The sequence below is a fragment of the Xiphias gladius genome, chromosome 1, assembly GCF_016859285.1.
Source record: "Xiphias gladius isolate SHS-SW01 ecotype Sanya breed wild chromosome 1, ASM1685928v1, whole genome shotgun sequence".
NCBI lineage: Eukaryota > Metazoa > Chordata > Actinopteri > Istiophoriformes > Xiphiidae > Xiphias > Xiphias gladius.
The window spans coordinates 20,993,182-21,014,293 of NC_053400.1; the positions used below are offsets into that span (position 1 = coordinate 20,993,182).

Consider the following 21,112-nt stretch of genomic DNA (forward strand, 5'->3'; position numbering starts at 1 on the left):
AAAAGGGTGTGAAAAGTCAGTAAATCCTGTGACAGAGGCGGTAGGTTGGCAACACTGCCTGTAAACAACACCCTGATGAAGTAATAGAAACTGTTTGCGCTGATTCATTTTGAAAGAGCAACAACCAGTGAGGGAAACTCCAGAACTTTGTCACATGGCCTTCTGCTGACCAATGGTGTAATTTTATCACTCTGTCAGTCACAAACATTTGCGTTTATAGGGCTGGCCCGGCTGTTGCGGTCTAGCCAAGAACAGGAAAGGGAGGTGACATAAGTTTGTCTTCTTTTAGTACATACTGTATCTGTCTCGGCCGTTATTAAGAACTCTTCACTGATTTTGATTGCAATGTCTTTTCTGTAAGTACACAGCTCCTCTAAGCTGTCAACCAAGAGGCGATTGCTGAAATTCAACAGTCGACACAGTGGCTGAAGTATGCATGAAATATGTGTCAGTGTTGCTTTCAAAATAAGAATTAGGCAAAATTTTAATATATCCTTACTGTATGACTGGGTTGCTTAAACTTGTTACATGATATCATTGTCATGTTGTTGTGGGAAGGGCATAAAAATGATGCTATTCTTGCTATGACAAGCTTGAAGAGATTAGGATTAGCATTTGAAAGTACCAGAGTCATTCTGTTGTTGTTGAAAATATGCGAGTGAGGCAACCATAACTTTAAAGCCTGTTGATGGTATACAAATCCTTGGCTCGACAGCAGTGAACGAGGGATAATGGGGAGTTTCAGGAAATGAATCACAATCAACAGCTTGTAATTAGTGAGAATGTAGAGGTCACATGCTTGTCACTCCACATGCTTTTGCCTATAGTGGAATCTTTGCTATGCATGGTCATCCTACACCAGCCGTCTTAAATACAACCAGACACCTGCTGATTTACATTGTGCTCTAAACCTGCCGTACAGCTTTGATGGCTTCGCAGGAGGAGATTCACTCAATGACATTAAACAATTAGAATAAAGCCAACTTCCATGCCACGGCAATTACATACTGTACTAAATGAAAACAAAACAATGTTGCCATTATAGTAATTTTCCAATTTTCAAAAATTCAGTGACATGTTGGTTTTTAATATACAATATTTATGTCAAAGAGGCCCTTCTTAAAAAAACTTAATGGCACCAAGAAATCTTGGGGAAACTATCAGTGCCTAAGTCAGAAGCACACAGTCAGGTTTCTGATTTAATGACTTCAATTACATTGAGAGAAATAGCTCACATGGACCAGGATAATCTTATTCTTATAATACGGCCAACATTAAAAGAACTAGACTGATTGATGAGATAGATTCATGACTCCAGACGTGTTATAAATGTTGTCTAAATCACATTTGCCCATCAATTAACTCACTACCATAAATTCTATCACAGCAATAATTTAAAGAATAAAGCTAAAGCCTCCAGCCTCCAGGATCCAAATCCAGTGGCATGTAAGTGCAGCCAGCTATGAATACCACGACGGTAATAAATGAATTCAATTCAATTAAAAAAAAATTAAAATTCCAGTCCTTTAGTGTTCTAACTATGACTGCAGCTCAATTTTCTGATTAACAGTTAATTGAAAGTCAACTGATTTTACTCTTCTTGTTAATGCAGAATAGACAACTCCCACCCCCACCCCCCTAACGTGGTATGCTTCATCAGGGAGGTTGACAGACTATTTTCCAGCCTATTTCTGGAGTCCCGTCGCAAGACCTTGAACTGACCTCTCTATACATTTAAGCATGCGGTATATGCATCATTCCCAGGAAGAGAAAAGACCAACTCACCTGTCTTGTAGTGTGTATTCTGTGTTTTCAGGGGAAATCTGTCCGGTCACAGGATGCCGAAATGATGTAGTCCTCAGGTTGTGGCTGCAGGACAGAGAAGATGGAGAGAAACCACAGCAGGGGAGAAATGAAACAAGTATAAAAATCATTAATCATAGTCCTGTCTGATCATGTCCCTGCACAGCTGTGTTTCTATATTTCTATTTGGCTGCTGGCTGAAGTTACAATCAAAAACACATGAAGTTTCCAAGCTTACAATGATGCCTTAGTCAGTAGTAAAAAAAAACCTATGGTATTACTGCAGCCAGGTTAGGAAGCACAGCTCATATTCTTTTACACAAAGTGTAGGGCTCAGCACTCTCCTTTAGCCAGCTCGCCAGGCTTTATTGATTTCAATTACATGGGGCCATTCATTGCTTTAACTAGAGCATAAACGCATGTTAGTGTCACAGGAGAGAATAAGAAACAGATAAGTGGCTTTTGGCGCTCTTGTTGAGAGGACTGAATTATTATGCTGTATTATACTCTGTTTCTATTTGTAGTTGTTTATTGTATACTTACATATAACTAGGCAAGGACAAGATTGGGGCTCTTTTACAGTTTCAAAGTTTTTACAATAAAATAAAACAAAATCTCAGAAAATATTCTGTCTAATATCAAGCCATTGATATTCATATCCATTGCCATTACTACTATCTAGCAGTGAAGGCCTGTCTGAGCTCTCTACTCAGGTGTAGCTTGTGAGGAGTCACCTTTTTGTGATAGTTAGAGGACAGCAGATATAAAATGCTGGAGTCTTTGTCCCATTCAGGTTAGGTGAAAAACCTGATCCTCTCTTATCTTCTCCCATCCCCATCATGCAATCTATTATGATAGAAAAACCACAACACTATTCTCCCAAAGAAGCTGGAAAATACTGTGCACAAGCGTGCAATAAAAACACAGTAAATACTGCTGTGCAGAGGCTAAATTCACATGCTGCTGAACATGTTTACACTATCTTCACTTAAAATGCACCGACGCTACATATCCGGCAGTAAGGGGTGAATCTGGTGGAGGACAGCTACGAAGTTTCAGTACTATAAAGGTACAGAAAGATACAAACAGAAAGTGGTGCCTCATTGCGTCACCATGCAGCAAAGGGAGGGGAGACAAACTGAGCAGGGTGGAAAGATTTATGAGTTGACATTTCAGAAAAGTTCAGAGGGCGTATTGAACAGGAATGATGCTGAGGGATTCTGCACACACAAACAACATGACATCAAATATAAACAGTACATTAAACCTACACATACACTCATTTAAAAATAGGTCTGGATCACATGTGCGTTTACAAACATATGCACACGCACACACACAAACACACAACCACACACACACACACACACACAGGCTTGGCCGGGCTTGTCCCTGACAACAACTCATAATTTGCTGAGCTGCGCTGGTCAAATACAGCACTGCACCAGCTTCCCCTGTTAATTAGGAATCTGCATTCTTTGAGGCTTTTGTTTTAGCCACATTACTTATGAACTATTTGTCACGGAATTTGCAGCATCCCCAGTTAATGTACAAACACTGCAGCACAGTAAGTCTATTTGTTTCCAGAAAACCAGCTTCTATCCCTGCTTGTGACAACATTGTCCCAAAGGGGTAAATGAACTCCTGCTGCAGAGGAGTTAGCACACTGCCTTCTGGATTACGTAGTCGAGAAACAGCTTTGTTGTCAGTGCAAGTCAGATGGGGTTGCCAGAATTTAGTGTCACAAATAAGATTCTGTGTAGTTGACTCTCCATAACATTGCACATTGCTTTGAATGCAGTCAATCTTCAGCAGATTCATTCACAGTCACACCTGTTCTAATCCACGACTGGTGTTTCTTGAGTCAAAGCGTCAGAAGGATATGGCGTAAAACACAGATACAGCAATAAGCTATTACTCTGACCTCAACCTCTAAAGCAGATGCACTTATTTGTTAATAGCTGAAAGAAGTCAATGGACATTCAGTTTTTTTTTATCTTCAGATTTAATATGATCATGATAAAGAAGGTAATCTAACATGCAAAAGAGTTACATGTGTCACTGTAAGCCTCACTCTACTCCACTTTTTATAGTACAGCTATACACAATATAAAAATTGTAAAAGAGCCCCATGGCTCCCAAGAAACCAAATTTAGTGATGCAGCAGTAAGGCATAAGTTATTTTGTATATATTTGTTTATTGATGACACACACACCATCATTAATAATTCAACAAACCAAAAGATGGAAGAATCAAAAAAATATCTCATGTCATCTCTATTTTGTATTTTGTCACAATGCAGTACTAATGCTGAGTGAGGTTCTATGTTAAACTCTGATCAAGTTTCAGGAAAAAATTGAAGTCTGAAAACAGGCACTGTCTGACACCGATAGTATGTCAACAGGCTCCAAAACACTGACCATCAGGTCAAGTAGAGTTTCTGCTTCCATCGGCCAGATAAAGAAGAGAAAGAATGACAGGCATCTCTCCTTGCGGAGAGCCTCAAGAGGGCATTTCTCAATGTAGCAGTGTTTACATGTACAGTAGAAGTTTTACCACAATGTAAGCGAGACTGAGTTCAACCCTAGCTGAGAAAAGAGGTGTCTCTCACCTAAAAATTACCATATATGAAGTAAAAACACCAATATTGGTGACCAAATATAACTGTGAAAAGGGATTAATCTGAGAATAAAACAGCAACCTGGTTTTGATTTCAGCCAAAGCCTCTCATAAGAAATGTGTGGAAACAGCAGCACTGCAGCTCAAACAATGAGTACATGCTCTCTCTCTCTCTCTCTCTCTCAATGCCGCAACATCAGCCTAGGCATGCCAAACCATTTTTTAAACAAAACAAAAGGCTCAGGGTAATCCCTTACCAACACGGGCTAAATCTTGGCAGCAGGGGCGCCAGGGGCAAGGCTCTGTGGTTTGAGCGCATCTCTCTCTTTCTCTCTCTCACACCAATCCAAAGACACTGATGCTCCAAACTGCTCCACAACACACATCAGAGACATGGATGACAACATCCGCGTACAGTCTCAACTCCTGTATCTATTTACTCCACTCTCCTTTAGAAAAAAGAAAACAAAAAAAACTCCCAAAACTCAACACTCTCTACTAGCACAGATCTCTCTGTTTCTGTTTGCTACTTACTATGCTCTGCTGTATCACGCACGGAGCGCGTGTGGAAGTGAGTCATCGTTAATCAGCTGCTAGACCCGCTGTGGTGCGGCGGGTCGTGGAATTCCTCTTGGCATTATCGGGGCAGGTGGAAGACGAGGGTCTCCCGTAGCAGCTGGCATCCGCAAAGAGAAGAGTTAAGTGGAGCCAGTGGGATGAGAGCAGGAGGGGGAGCTTTTTATCTCCGCTTTGTCCTGCTCAAGCGTGATGTCTGCGAGTTTCACCCCACGCTGCCTGAGTGGATGGTAGCGATCTAACTCCCTCCCATCAGGGGAATACCTCAGTTGCTTATCAGATCATCCTCCCTTTCCATTTTATACTTCATTCTCTCTAATCTCTCACTATCTTTTTTCCCCAGAATAGAATTTTCTAAAAATCAACTGCAGCTTGGCCATTAATGTAGTCTTGAGAAAAATGTCAAAAAGGTCTTTTTTACTTGGTTCAATTATTGCCCGTTCCATGATGTCAGGGTTTGCTACGTCTCTGCCAGAATTCCTACAACAATTAAATTGCCATATTTTCGATGTATTTTGGTGAGTGTTTGTCACAGAGGTATGCCACTGGTGTCCTCTGAGTGGCAGCATTGCAACGAAAGTTGTGAAAACAAGGGGGCATGGTGGCTATTTAGGTTTTTCTCAATAAGAACAATAACCTCCTTTGACTGCCCAAGTCATCCACATTCTACAATACCATTTGGTTGCTCCATGTACACTTTTAAAGATCACATAAAGAACAGTGGGCAGTGGAGTCTCTTAAAGACACACTCTCACACCTGTAGCATTCACGTCAGCTTTTGCTAGATATCTGCTGTGCTGCTGGTGGATTAGTTTAGGCCGGGATTCTTAAAACTACTCGAAAATAATGCATACAACGTTCATATTAACCACAAGTCACACAGAGTGTTGAGTATTTAACCCAGGATCCAGAAATATAGTGCAACTTGTAACATATATAACCTCTTCAACTTCTGGGGCACTTTCAAGGGCACCTCAGGGTCATCAGTGTCTACTTTTGAAGCAGTGGTTTAACAGTAACATTGACCTGCGGCCTCAGCTAAGAGGGAATTTAAACTAATCCTGAGGAATGCAGACAAAGGGAGCAGGTCGTACCAACGTACTGTAGGCCTGTGGTAAATACTGAAGCTAAAAAGAAGCAGCAAAAAGTCGTAGGTTTGAGTTAGCTGTTTTGCCTCTGGCTTTTGTCGCATTTTTTAATTTAGAAGCAGTTTAATTCAATGACGCCTCTCTTCAGTTTAAATACATTTAGACAAGAGCTCTTATGGCAAGCCACCATTCAGTGCTGTGAGCGCACGCAAGAAGAGTCTCTTGCGCTCTCTATGTAGCCCCCATAATAAGCATCACAGCATCAGCATGTTGTCTGAAAACTCAAGAAGTAGGAGGAAATCATGTGTCGCGCCAGATGCCACGAGATAGCCACTGAGGGCGCCAGTTATTTCTGTTGATTTCCTGCTTCCCCTGTGGACACGTTGGTTTTGGACACAATGAAACTAATCATCAAATTACTTTCAAGACAAATTAGTAAGTGGAATTTTAAAAAGTGCAACTGAAAAGCTTTTAAAAATATATTTTGCATATCCATTTAAAAATTCATATATTAATATTAATATCCATAAAAGACAAAAATATGTTTTAATTGGCACAAAGAACATATAGTTATTTATGCTGTATTTCTAAAATGTTGAAATTACTAAACTGATTATATTTAACCACTGGAAATTTTTTTGGCACCCTTTTTTTTTTGTTACACTCCAAGTTATGTTTAAAAAAAGAAAGTATGAAAAGTTATAAGCTATTTATTATCTAGCAACTTAGTTTCACAAAATAGATATTAGAAAAGGCAAGACCATTCTTATGGACTACATAAGGACCAGGTATTTGTGTAATATTTCATATGTACATAAGTTTCCATTAATGAGACATCAGCACCTCTTTTTTTTATCCTATACAGCCCTTTACAAAGAAACAATGAGTTAAATTTTGACATGATTGTTAAGGCATCCGCTGACTGAAGAAAAGACAAGTCTGTGATAATCACAGCTGCCGAACAGAAACTAATGTCTCAAACCATTGTGGTGTAATAAATGTTATATAGTAGCCTGCATTTGGCCTAGTAGTACATTGTAGTTCTGAGTGAAATAAATCATGAATCAATTTTGTGCGATCCTAATACTCACCAGAGAACACACATTCAATTAATTTAGTCTGACTGCTGACTTCATTTCCAGACCAATTCAATTAGCTATAACGAATGTGTCATTAATAATCAGCAAGTTGTTAGTGTGAAGATGATATGTTCCTATAACATCCAAAGAATAAGATAAAAGCAAATCAAAGATGGGATGCAGATATGCACACACAACAGGTCAAATGAGGTGCCATGAACCAACACTGAACTCTGTGGTGACAGTCATTTCTGTGTATACAACGCCCTTCACAGGCATAGTGCATGTATGACAGGACATTATATCATCAGAGAGAGATACCATGGACTTCCAGGCACACCCTGTAGCATCCCAAGGCTAGTAACGAAAATGTATTAAGCCTTAATAACAGAGGTTTGTGTACAGTATCCAGACACAGGGAGCCATTAGGGAGATAAGCATTCTGCAGCAGGATTTGCACATGATGACCGACCTTTATCAGTTTCATAGCAGAGCCCTGCAGCAGCCTCGCTCAGCTTAATTTCCCTGACATTTGAGGAGGAATTATCTAGTCAGTCTCTCCAGAGAGTTTCCACTGTCATTCAGTGTGGAAATTAGGGATTAGGCCAGCCAAACACATTCCACACTGGCTGGTCCTTGTCATTGCACTCATTCACTACCATCATCATCTTCTTCATTGTTTACAACTGCAGAAACTCCATGTTGAATTGACAGCACGACACATTGATTACAACTCTGCCGGACACCAGCTATGTCTATGCATGCGTGTACCTTAGTGTAAAACACCGTCCATGAAACAGGAAAACCCTGGTCCAAGCTGTGCTTTTATGGAGCTTGCAGTCATCCAGCAAACCATCCCAGCAGAAGAAGGGAGAGAGAGAGGCAAAAACAAGCTCAAACAGGCCCAATGCAGAGCAGAAACAGGTGCAAAGATCTGCCAGTGTCTCGACCACTCTCAGACAAAGGGTTTGGCAGAAACTGAAAGAGCTGTTACATTATTAACATTCAACACACACACACACACTTCTGACACAGCACATTTCAGTACAGTCACAATGGTCCTTTTAGCCATGCTGTTCCAAAACATAAGCAAGGCGACAGCTAATTACAACGCAGTGACTGCAGGAAAAGGCCTGTGTTGGGCCAATAATAACGAATTAGGATGCAAGGAAACACTACTAACTCCCCAATCTAATTCTGAAAAAGAACCATGGCGCTGAGTTAAAACTTTTATATTGCTGTTTCTGATCCTCGAACAAAAATCTTTTGCCAAAAATAGGCGTTCCCCATCAGTTACGTCTCATTTCATCCCTGCTCAACTGGAAATTATATTTTTCAAACTCTAAGGATATGGCAAACAAGACTAAGGGAGGCTTAACTCTGTTGTGCAAACACGAGTCAGAAAGAGCCAAAAGCCCATATAAATATCTTATGCACAAAAAGGTTTGCTCTCTGCTGCACTATTATAAACGTGTTATAACCCTGAAATTTTTCCAGCAACTGCCTGCAGCGAGAGAGAAAATAGCCTTAGCAAGAGGTGGATACATACAGGACTGTGGGCATGTCAGCATTTCTTTTGCTCTATTGGCACAAATTTAGCTGACTGATAAATATATAAAGGGTAATTTAAAGTAATTAATCAAAGGAATTGTGCCTCCATCCATGACTATAAAATGACTTCCAAAAGCACTTATCTTAGGGATCAATAAGGACAGGGTTATGCTGCAACAAAAGAAAAAAGTTAGGAAGTTTTCTGGAGTGAGCGTTACTCTGGGGAATAAATCAATGAAGGGACCCTGCAGCTTTAGGTCAATATTTAATACCACAGATTTATGCTGCACCTTACTCACTGAATAATGATGATCTAGAGCAACCAGGAGTCGCCTTTATTTCATCTCTTCATTTGTGCTATCACGAATCGTCAGAATCTGAAGTGTGTGAATGTGTGAGTGTGTCCTATGGGGAATGAAAGCAGAGAAAAAGGGCTAAAAGATGTTTGATACTGTTGCACACGTACTCTATATTAAAATTAGAACTATAAAAAACAGTGACACTAAAGGTGAGAGTCACTGTTTTTCAACCCAGGCATTACTAACAATTACCTTTATTTATTAATGTGTATATTAAGCCTATCAATGGGTTTAGTTTTGAGAAGCCAACCACTTCTCATTGGGCTTAAACACTGTCAACTGCGGTGATCAATAATACCTTAAAAATTGTGTTGATTCAAATTTTAGAAAACAGCAAGCTAAAATAAAAGTCAGACAAATTGTTTTATGTTCTACTCATAAAGGGAAGAAACCATTCTTTCTTTAAGGTTGAATTTACTTAATTTTTAATGACTTCCTGTTTCTGGCCCAAGAAAAATATGATTATTAAAGCCAGTAGAAAGCATAGTTTGTCACTTTCTTTTAATGCACACTGACTGTCTAAACAGAGAGGCTAATGTAAAAGTTCTCAGTAAAGGGGGGTGGGATACTCTTCTCTAATACAGCACTGCAATTAGAATTGATTAAGATTTAGCAAAGCAATTATCTCTTACCAAGTAAAAAACAGACAACTGGCAAAAGCATCACATAGTTGACAGTGCAAAAGAGATGATAGACAGTCTGCAAAGCGCAGCAGAGGATGCTGTTAGTCTGAATTGTAACCCTTACTTGCACATGGATCTTATCAGTGGAGTTCATCACCTGATAACACAATTATCTACTAAACAGAGCATTTTAAAATGTGTAATAAATCAGGCAGATCGATAAGCTGACAGAAAACTAACTAAAATCTTCCTCTACCCAACTCTGAACCAAATGAATTGACAAAAGCCAATGCCTCTTTTCTCTCCCGCCAGTCTTTCCCCCGCTTCCCCAACGCATTAATAGGAAAGGTCCAAAGGCAATCTGCTCTCTTTCCACAACGCACACACAATCATACAGACACACTTCCAAAGTACTGAGTCAAGCTTTATCATTAAAGGTCTGAGCCAATCTCCAGTGAAGAGCTCCGGAACAGCATGAGCCACTTGCCTCGGGAAATCACAGGTTAATGAGAAGTACCACGACGACCTCTGACCTCTGTTCTCTGTTCTCCATGAGTGCTATGCATAGCATTCAACCACTGTAGGTCAGAGGGAGATGTAGATAAGTGACACACACTAAAAGGAGGACTTTGACCGTAAAAGATGAAGCACAGTTAGGTCATCACAGTGTACATGGCCGCAAAGTGAAAACAACACGTCAGCACTTAGCTGCACAACAGCAACAGCTGTATGTCCTCTGTTCCTGTCCACACTGGATCTTTTAGCCTGCACTACTGCCTTACAGTTTGACAGAGCAAAGCAGAAGCACTGTTACTGTGTTACTGTGCTATGCTGCGCACATTAAAGCAAGGATTCAGCCACAGTTTTAGTTTGCTGCATAAAAAAGAAAAACGTTTATGCGAACTGCTCTTCAGAGACACTTACGAAAACATTTAAAAAATATTTATAGAAACGTAGGTGGGAATAAGAAGTTTTTTTTAATTTGAAATTCTCTCCTTCTTCTTCTGCAGTCATGGAACATGTATTTGATCCACATGAATCATGTATTAAATAGAATCAGAAACTCCCCACCTAAGTTGTTGGGTTTTCTTTCTTTGTCCGTCACCTAGACATCATATTACACTGTAGGTGGACCATCAAGTACCCAAAATCACACTTAAAGCATACATTTTTCATCAGCTCAAAGGCTTATTTACTGTGGTAGCACTTTTTCAACAAACTGAACAAAGCATAAGTGTGCTATTAATGTCATCACACCAACTTGCCTTCACAAGTGGTGATACCTAATCAGCTCTACCTACTAAAAATCTGAGATTGCAAATTGGATTTGAGAGCAAAGACTATGCTATAGAACACAGGAGATACTAGAGAAAATTTTGAGGGGAGGAAACAGGAGGGGCAGCATTCACACCTGAGACATATTTGGTAAAAAAAAAAAAAAAAAAATGTTAATTTTGCGTTTACAGGGGCATTTAAAGAACAGGAGCTTTTATATAATAAGGCAGAGGAAAAGACAGTGTCCCAAAAAAAGGGTGAGCAATGATGATAACAGTGGCAATTAGCTTGTGATGAAGAGGGTTTTGAAAAATATACGCTATGGGTGAAATGTACACATAATGCTATAACATTATCTGTGTTTTGGATGAGTGACCGTCCTACTGTCATTTCAGCCTCCACAGTCAAGGACTACGACATGCAAAAGCTCCATTGTCTTACAACACAACATTATGTCATTTGGTAAGCACAGCATGAATACTGTTTTTAGCACTACTGGTACCCTGGCTGTCATTTGACCATTGCCCTAGTATTTGCAGTGACTGTGCTGATCAACCTTTTTAACTGTTGATGCTGTTCATCCCATAGATGATCCTGATTGTGCAGTGCATGGAGTGTCAAATTTCTCACAGAAATTTAATTGCTATGAATGTGTGCGCTCCAACATTGAACAGAAGGTTCTACACCATCTCTTAGAGCATCAGCAAGCAAGCTGTAGCTATGTGATGGGCAAGCTAGTCATCTTTGCAGTCAGCCCAGGTAGAGCAAATTGAGGTCTGGGTCCAAGCAAATGCTTCCAGGTAAGGTAAATGGTAGCCAGTCCTGATGAAAGAGATATCGACCGATTGTGTCTCTTAAATGGAAACACACACTGAGGGACAGACCTGCCAGCTAGCAAAGCATGCTGGATCATCATTCTGCAATGGTTCCTAATTAGAATGAATTTAAGACGCATGTAATTATGTTCCATCTCAACCCAAAATTATTCCTTGCCTTGCCTCTCCCACACTGACACAGCTCTTCTCTCACTGGTATAATGGAATGATGGGAAGGCACACAGGCATCTAAGCTCATTTCACTGCATCTTCATTGTAGAACATTTCCAGAATGTAATCGGGATATGTGATATGATGCTGCAGTATTCTTCAGTCAGCCATTCAGATGGGCTGAGGCACAGTCTTCATTTGCCAGTCTAATGAGTTGAGTATTTGGTCTTCTCTGAGACTGCTATAGACCTAGACTATCACAACCATCAAACTATATTAACCTTTCAATTCTACTCATTCTACTCTAATAATTAAAACTAACCTCAGCACCAAACTACAGCATTTACTTGAGTGTTGCATACTCTAAGCAGCTAAATGCAAAGTCCAACCCACATTGCAAAGCCCAACCCAGCTAAATGCTTAGCTGTGCAATGTCAGACAGAAGGGGATGTTAATTGCGGGGAGACTTTAAAGCTGTAAAATCTCTTGCAGAGCTGTCATCTGTAACTAAACAAAACAAACCCACCAAGAGACCTCACTTTAACAACAGAGCAAAACAAGATCTTGTGAAAAAGCAGGTGAAATAGTATTGGATAATCTCTTCCATTGTCAAAAATTTAACCAATATCTAAAAACAATCAGTTCAGTTTTTAACAAAACATGCCAATCACATTTGGTCAGTGGTATGTTGTGTAAATCTGGGAACTAAGCTTTTATTACATCCCGAAGAAAGATACAGTAGTAACTCATTTGAATTTGACCGACTCACCCTTAAATCCCTTCAGGGAGCTCCACCCATGTGTAGGAGGCTTAACTTGCAAAACTATCATCGCACTGTCAGCAGAATGAAAATGAAGAATATTAAAGAGCTTGAGTTTCTGAACAATAACGAGCCAAGATAAAGAGACAACACTCCTTCTACTCAAACTCATTGTCCTTATCCATAAACTCCAATCTGGGTAATTTAAGAAACAAAACAAGGCAGTGCATAATTGCACAATGAGTCATTCTGGAACCGTACTGACCGGGCAGAAAGATTCATTTCCTCCATGGGGAGACTCATCCTGTTCACACCCCATATTTCCATCTAGACTGCCCATTAAGTGGAAATCAAACCTACATTGGCATATTTTGTTGTGCTCTAATTCTTGCAATCAGACGAGCAATCCGATTGCAATTCAGATGAGAAAGGAAAATTCAATGAAGACAATTAATTACAAGTGGAAGGAAAGTGAGTGTTACATGATGTAATGAAGTTCAAGAGGTAATTTTTTTTTTTTAATTTAAAAAAACTATTTCACATGAAAAATGTATTATGCTATTACATAAATTGGGACACCCCATTTGGTTGAAATGTTCACTTTTTGTGTAACTATTGCAGAGAGCAACTGCAGATATTTTCCAGGAATACTTTGCAGTTTTCTCTTGTTCTTTCTATGTATTTTTAGGGAGGAGTGATGCTAAATAACTAGTGTAAAGTAACCTCGAAGAAGGCAATTGGGAGCAAAAGTTAAAAGTCTAGCTCCAATGACCTTGTCCAAATGAGGAGTGGAGAGGAGAAGAAAGGAGAGGAGAGGAGACAGGAGAGAATTTTGGGGAAACAGGCTCTATATCATACATCCTCTTCACTGCATTTGTCAATGATATTCATTCAAAGAACACTGTCGGAACTGTCACAGTATCCTCCCTATGATAAAACTGATTCTGCCTTCCTAATGCAGATGGTACATAATTGTACAGCCTCTTAGCTAGCTTCCTACAAGCTGCATGTGTACACACTACTTATGCTGCAGGTTGTGGCTTAACAGAGAATTTATGGTGAGGCAGCTGGTTCTGAATTCTGTAGTAATTCAGCAGCACAGATGTTAGTTGGAGATGACAACTTTAGAGTAAACCAATAAATCACTCTTGGTGGTCATAAAAAAATATTTAAAAAAAACAAAGAAAGTAGAGTAGCAAAACAAAAGTGAAGAACTTTTTTTTTCCAATTGAGGACAATAATCTTCCTAGTCACTAATCGTAAGCCAGAAAAGCAGACCAAGACAAGGGCCTTCACATCATCAAAGGTCTAAGAATCACATCTGTGAGTCAGTACTGTTCATTAGAGTAAGCATCAATACCTAAGTAGCCACATGCACCTTCCTAATGCAGTCATCAGTCTTATAACGAACAGATGTAACACATAGAGCAAGTGTATCAAAACAAAGATGGCCTACCTGCAGGTTGTCAATCCAAGTCCCATGCAGCAGCAGTTATCATCTGATAGACTAGCATTTTTTTTGGTCTAAAAGCTCATAAGAGCTGCCTGCTCCCCGAGGTTTTACCTATGACGATGCTCTGCAGCATGATTCTGTTTGATTCTGCTAAAGTAAGACAATCTGTCATACTACACACACATTCCCCTTAGCACACACGGTGACACACATACATACACAAATTTCACATGTTTGTGGTCAGCTTATCCGTCTAATCTCTGATCCCCATAATCCTGCAACATCAAAAATAAATCAATCACAGAAAACTCAAAGTGTAACAGGCAGTCATTGCAAAAATAGGCAGAGAATCTTTGAGATAATCTAAATACAGTATGTATGAACAGGAAACCATATGATTAGATCAGATTAAACAGACAGAAATTCCAGTTCACCATTTGCTGTTATCAAAACAAAAATCCAATGCCACGTCTGAGTGACTCCTGCCAGTACTTACAAATAACTAATATATCGCAGCTCTCGTACTATGCAGTAACAGAATACAGTAATTAATTGAACTGGTGTTGTTATGTTGTTACGGGTGGATTAATATTTGCAACATGCTCTTGGGAAAACACATCTGTAAAAGCTGGATGCCAGGGTAATATATCTTAATAAGATCAAACACAACTGTTCACATCTATCTCTTCTTTAAATATAATAGAATTATGTTTTTAGATAATAAATTAACATAAGAATAAATACGAGGCATCCATCCCAGGGAGTAGAAGTATGTTAAGATACAGTCTATTCATGCTGTCATCCCCTTTACCATATGCTCTTCATCATGTAGAGAAACAAAACAGGACAGGTGTAGTTGAATTTCATTGTATCCTTAAGGATTACATTATCTGAACCAGGGTAATCCCTGGTTTCCAATACCATTTCATGAAAGCCGTGTCACTTGCCAGTTCTTTTGTCCGAAAGCACAGGAGCAGATCAACAGCCACTGGATCCTCTAACAATCGGATTCAGTCTAAATCCCTTACACAATCATGTCAGAATAATTATCATGTCATCCCAGCACTGAATACCCTTTTCCTACCCCCAATTCTTGTCCGCCACACACACACACACACACACACATAAAAAAAAATAAACAAAAAAAAAAATACATACAGAGCTTAGTCAGCACGATGACAGTGGAGGAATGTATCAAATTATGCAACTGCTGAAAGATGCACTGTAAAGAATACTAAGAGGCAAATTTATTGTTCAGACCCTTGATTACATTACATTCCTCTTCTGGATTTGGTTCAGTGGCAAATGATAACATCATCAAAATTTGAGCAAAAATACAAAAGCTACTGTATAAGAAAAACTTGATTAGTCTGGTCCGTCTGCAGAGAATCTGGGTCCTGGGGGTGTCTGAGCTTGTGTAGTGCAGTATACTTTACTGCAGCAGACCAGTCTTCACAGCAGTGTTTGCTTCAGTGTTATCAGCAGAGGAACAAAAAGTAATTTTTGACTGATCACCAGGACTGGCAAATATCTTCTCCTCCACTCGCAATCCCTTCTTTGCAGGACATATAGACAGTGTGTGTGTGTGTGTGTGTGTGTGTGTGTGTGCATGTGTGTTTGTGTGCTATCTGTTCACTCCTGGGAGCTAACTGTGTCCAGACTGGCTCCAGGCGTGGAGGGACCTCTCTTCTGCAGTTCTCATTACAGAATCTGAGCAGACACGGCACAGAGCAAAAGCAGCCACTAAACACACTCCCCACTGGGGAGTTACATTACAATGATACACGGGGTTAAGACAACACAGCTACTCCATGACTGCAGCGCTCAGTGGCAAAGAACACCACGCAGGCACCACACACAGGGGCCCCAGTGGCCCAAAAAACACACATCTACCAGGATGCTGTTTTTTTTTTATGTCACTGTCTTGTTAGATTATGAAGTTGAATAACAGTGTAGAATGGTTCACGTCTGTTCTGCATAAACATGCTGTACACAAAGCAATCAGTGGTTTCTCTCACAATCTGTTCCCTCTAAAGTGCCTATTTGTCCTCTGGTATACCCCTACTTAGATCACAAGAGCTCAATTTTTCAATACCCGATCACCACATTGCGTGATTAGATATCAAATAATGGTTATTTTAACGTAATACACAGTGTTAAAAAAATTATAAAAACTGATCTAATAATTTAATTGAAGCCCACTCCCATCTGTCCCTCTTGATTACTAGAGCATGCAGGCTATCACATTATCATTTTATCAAGGAAATTAAACAGATGGATTAAATATATTAGGTGAAGTTCCACTTGGCTGGCAGAGGGTAACTGAATTTAGAGGCTATTTTTGGCTCTCTGTATCCTGCGAGTGGGGAGAGCTTGTAGAGACTTATTGAGTCAGGCATCAGGGGAAGAAGGTAGGCCACATCTGGTGCACAGCTCTAAAACTCTAACCGGCCAGCAGGATCAAGATTTTACCAGAACAGTCCCATCCCTGGAATTTCTATCCCACTCACAGAGGCTGATCTGAATCACAACCTGGGGAATTTAAAAGGTCACGGTCTTATTACAGAGAATGTACTCCCTTTTCAAATACCTCGACCTTCTCTTAGGTATCATTATTATGTCTATTCTTAGAATTATTAAGACTCCCTGGAAATGTGCAGAGTGTATGTGGTTAAGTTATGAGAGGTCACCTCCTTCCTCTGATACTATTTCCCCTCTATCCATGGGTATTCTGTCCCCTGCACCAAATTTAGGGGCATGATTTTTCAGACTGATGTGGTCCAGCCATGGTTCAAAGCTGCACCTAACAAAAATATGACCTCTATATCGGCATACAAACATAGCACTGTGGTTTTTGGCCACATTTCACCCAATGGCCGAGGGATGAAAGGAGAAGGATGAGCTGGATTGGGTGTGACTGGGCTGTACGCAACATTACTGGAATTGATGGTGAACTAAAAATCAAATCATCCAACACCCTGAGCCAAGCCAGAACAACCATATTACACAATACACAGGACTGGCCAGACCCAAAATTGACTCACTGATGTTAGTTTAACATGAGCTAGGTTATATGTGTAGCTTTATATCCTGCATTGAAAATAATATCGATTCAACGTTGGCCCACAATTTCAACCTCTGTCATCTCCTGCTCATAGGTGAAATTTTGCGGTCTGGTGTTACAGCCCACTGCCTCTTGGCGGAGACCACAGCAGGAGGGATGACCGATGAGGCTGCACATGGAGGAAAGATAAATAGGCTAAGTAACCTTATCGCTGCAGCTGACATCGAGACCCTGACAGAATGATAATAAGCGTGATATCTTTTGCATTGATCTGTGAATGGTTGGATCTATGGCATGATTTCCACATCACAACCCAATTAAAACAGACAGAATTAACCAAAGAACAGTTTAAAAACTATAGGTTAACAGTTGATAGACCTGGAAATCTGACCATAGTTGTACTGGAAAATCCCTGGATTTTAAATTATGTTAACCATGTTCAGTTCACTTTTATGCCGATAGGTGAAATTTCAGCATCTATGCTAACATGACACTTTAGAGAGCTCACTGTGTTGTTGCTTAAGTCAGTGATACAAACTACATACATTTTCTGCAAAAAGAGAACAAAAGAGTCCACCAGTGCATGGAAAAATGCAATATGAGCAGATTTGACACTGTACGTGTGAGTCATTTTGTGTGTGGGCTGGGCCCTAATAGCAGCTGTGCTAAGGATTGAGAAGCAAACCCATGTAAACATGTACATTCCTTCAGGATATAGATCTCTGGCTCAATGAGAGGTGGGGAGGACTGCATAAAATCTCCTTTTCTGTACGGTTTAACCCCCAGAGACATCCCACATTAACCATATATATTGTAATCAGCCTGAGAGATCCCAGATCTGCTGACATCAACAAAGCAGTCAGTGACCTGTGATAATGAGGCACTGCAATGAGCATCTCTCTCTTTCTCCCTCTTTATCTTTTCATTCCTCTGCACTTGCTCCATTAGTATAAACTGATATACACACTCCCCAAAGACATGCCAAAGGTTTGTAAAGGCAAAACAGCCTGCTGCCTTTTCTGCCACAAAAACAGACAAAAGACACTTTTCAGCATTTCTGTAACATATACTTTGCACAAACACTTAACAGCGTGCAATCCGAAGCACTTATCTCCTGGAGCTGATGGAGAGCTTTAGCAGACACACCTCCTCAGTAGCTACGTAGCATTACAATCACACATATGTGTCGGGAGCGGGGCCGGGATACACACCTGTGAATCGCCTGATACACTGGCTGCCTCTTGTAAGGGACGTCTAAGGTTGACTGTCCTGGTTGGCTCAACATGTTGGCCGCAGGTCTGGGAATTGCTGTGCTGTGCTGTGCTCTTCGCAGTGGTGCCTGTGTTTGTGCGTGTGTGTGTGTGTTTGTGTGTGCGTGTGTGTCTGTGTGTGTACTCCTCTGAGCTGGTAGTGCTGCTGTTGCTGACGTCCTCTGCTGAGCACTGTGGCGTCAATTCATTCAAAACATCCTCTTTCCCGCCCCTCTCTTGTGTTGGGCTCCTGAGGTGGAGCTTAAGAATACATGAAATCACCGAACTGTCCCCTGTCCTCACGAGCGTTAGGCTTGTGATGGGCAAAACTGCTACAAAAGCTACAAAGCACTATCCATAACCCATATAATCATATTCTCCTCTCTTACATTCCCTCCCTGTAGTGGTACTCTTTCTCTCCTCACCTCTCCTGTGCTTTCTTCTCATGTATGGGCTCCTCAGCACAGCTCTGCCGTTAGAGCATTTCCCTGAATTAGACGCCCTCTCTGGTCCATTCCCTCTGCAGTCATGCAGGCAATGCACGGCATGCAGAGCGAGCAAGAAGAGGGAAGAGGAGAGTGAGGAGGAAGGAGGGGAGGAAGAGGAATTACAGTAGTGAGTAAGGTAAAAAGAGAAAGAGACGAGGGAGTGATGGAGAGAAAGTGAGAAAAAGTGCACTGCAACTTAAACATTACATATTATGTAATGATAGATAACTGTATAAAGGATATACTATGTACTGATCTTAGAATATTTTGCCAGTTAGTATTCAAGTAATTTTCATTTTGGTACCATTTTGTACCAACTGGAAATGACTGAAGGTAATGTATGTACCCATGAGTGCAGATGATCTCCACGGAGATGGTATTATTTTACGCAGAGATGATCTTAGAGGCAACATATATAACTATAAAGAGTACGGTCTAGACCTGCTCTATATAAAAAGTGCTATGAGGTAACCTCTGTTATGATTTGGCGCTATATTATTGAATTGAATTGAATTGAATTGAACAGCTTCTGCGTTTCCACCACACATTGTGATATGCGATACGTCATTTTACAATGCAGGATGACTGTAAACAGCTGAAATAGGAAATGCTGTAACAACAGCCAGATCAGGTGAAGGGGAGATAGTGTGAGTTGGGGAGAGATCAGACAATATGAGAAATGGAAGTAAATACTGGGCTGGGCTATGACCCAACAGCCGAGGAGACTGATGTCTCTGCCGAACTACAAATGCCTTCTATCAGCCATTAAAGAGAGTGGGGGTCCAGTTGAAAAATGTTTCCTGTATGAGCTGAGGACTCAGGAAGTCAACTCACGGGATCAAACTTACAGTACCTGCACACATACACACACGCAAACATGCAGGTAATGCATCCAGCTGCTGTTGCCCTTTTTTTTCTGCTGCGCTCTCTCGCCCATCTACACTCTCCTTCACATCCCATCAGCATACCCAAGGAGTAGAAGGCACTCGCCTGCAAGTAAAGACCTCTTTAATGCTGTGGAGATGATACCAGACTGACAGATCTCTGGGATTAACCACCACCGATGGTCATCTGAATTGTGCGTTAGCCCTGTATCACAAGTAATTCATTTCACTGCACGCCATTCAAATGTTCAACAACCCTACACTGATACTACACAGATATACTGTAATTACTAGCTCTCTTGCAGATTTAGGTTTTACATTCAAAATATGATCAGTTTATAAAATATAATGCATTCTTACTGATTAAACTACACAACAGTATATACAGTAGTATAATAGTAATAATAACTTAATGTACTGTATATATTAATATAACACTGAGAAGGAGGAAGCTACTCTGCCGCACAGTGAATACTTTTACTTTTGATACTTAGTACATTCTGCTGTTAATACTTACATAAGATCTTGAATGCAGGGCTTTTACTTAGAACAGAGTATTTTAATGTTGTGGTATTGCTACTTAAGTAACAGATCTGAATACTTCTTTCACCACTGCCCATAAACAACAGCATGACCCTCAATAACCTATACGACAACTACTGAAGTGAACAAATATACTGTGACAGAGGTATCAGTTCATATACTGCAAAAGCAGAGAACAAGAATCTTTGTTTATACAAGTACATAAGTATTTAGATAAGTTAGAAAGTAAAACAAAGAGCACAAAGAAATAAAACATTTGAATGCATACAAACAGAACAACAAATAGAAAAGAATATTTTGTCATTTTTAAAAGATGAAACTGAACTGGCTAACTTCCGCTTGTAAAACCGGGCCTCTCTAAATTTTTTCAAAGACAACAGTATGAATGTGTGACGTTTTACTGTTTCAGTATAAATGTGCAATAGATTTGTCCCCTTCTTCTTACTCTATTCCGCATATTCCCAGTGTCTGATAGCTACAGAATCCTCTCAATTATACATGTTGCTACATTGCTACTTACCAGTTAGTGGTCAGATGTGCAGAGCAGGTCAAAAGTCTCCAATGTCCAAATCTGTCCTCATTCTGAAGACAACCAATAAACAGTGTCCCTTTCTGTTCTCTTATCGTATATTAACTGAGCCTGTTTTCAATGTGTGCACAGTGTTAGGTGTGATGCTCAGTGAAAGGGCACGAAGAGCAGGGTGTGATAG

The 21,112-nt window shown here is 40.2% G+C and overlaps 1 protein-coding gene across 7 annotated transcripts in view; it reads right to left on the reverse strand.

Annotated features, from left to right (window-relative positions):
- plekha7b (pleckstrin homology domain containing, family A member 7b) overlaps nt 1-21,112 on the reverse strand; it is a 72,305-nt gene that overhangs the window by 39,693 nt on the left and 11,500 nt on the right. For 5 of the 7 annotated variants that reach the window (XM_040128725.1, XM_040128742.1, XM_040128715.1 and 2 more), the window contains exon 4: nt 1,786-1,869. In XM_040128725.1, the coding sequence (XP_039984659.1) occupies nt 1,786-1,869 (84 nt within the window). Of the gene's footprint in view, nt 1-1,785; nt 1,870-4,957; nt 5,121-18,448; nt 18,595-21,112 lie in introns of those variants that run through there. The other 2 variants (XM_040128753.1, XM_040128761.1) reach the window with 2 other exon arrangements.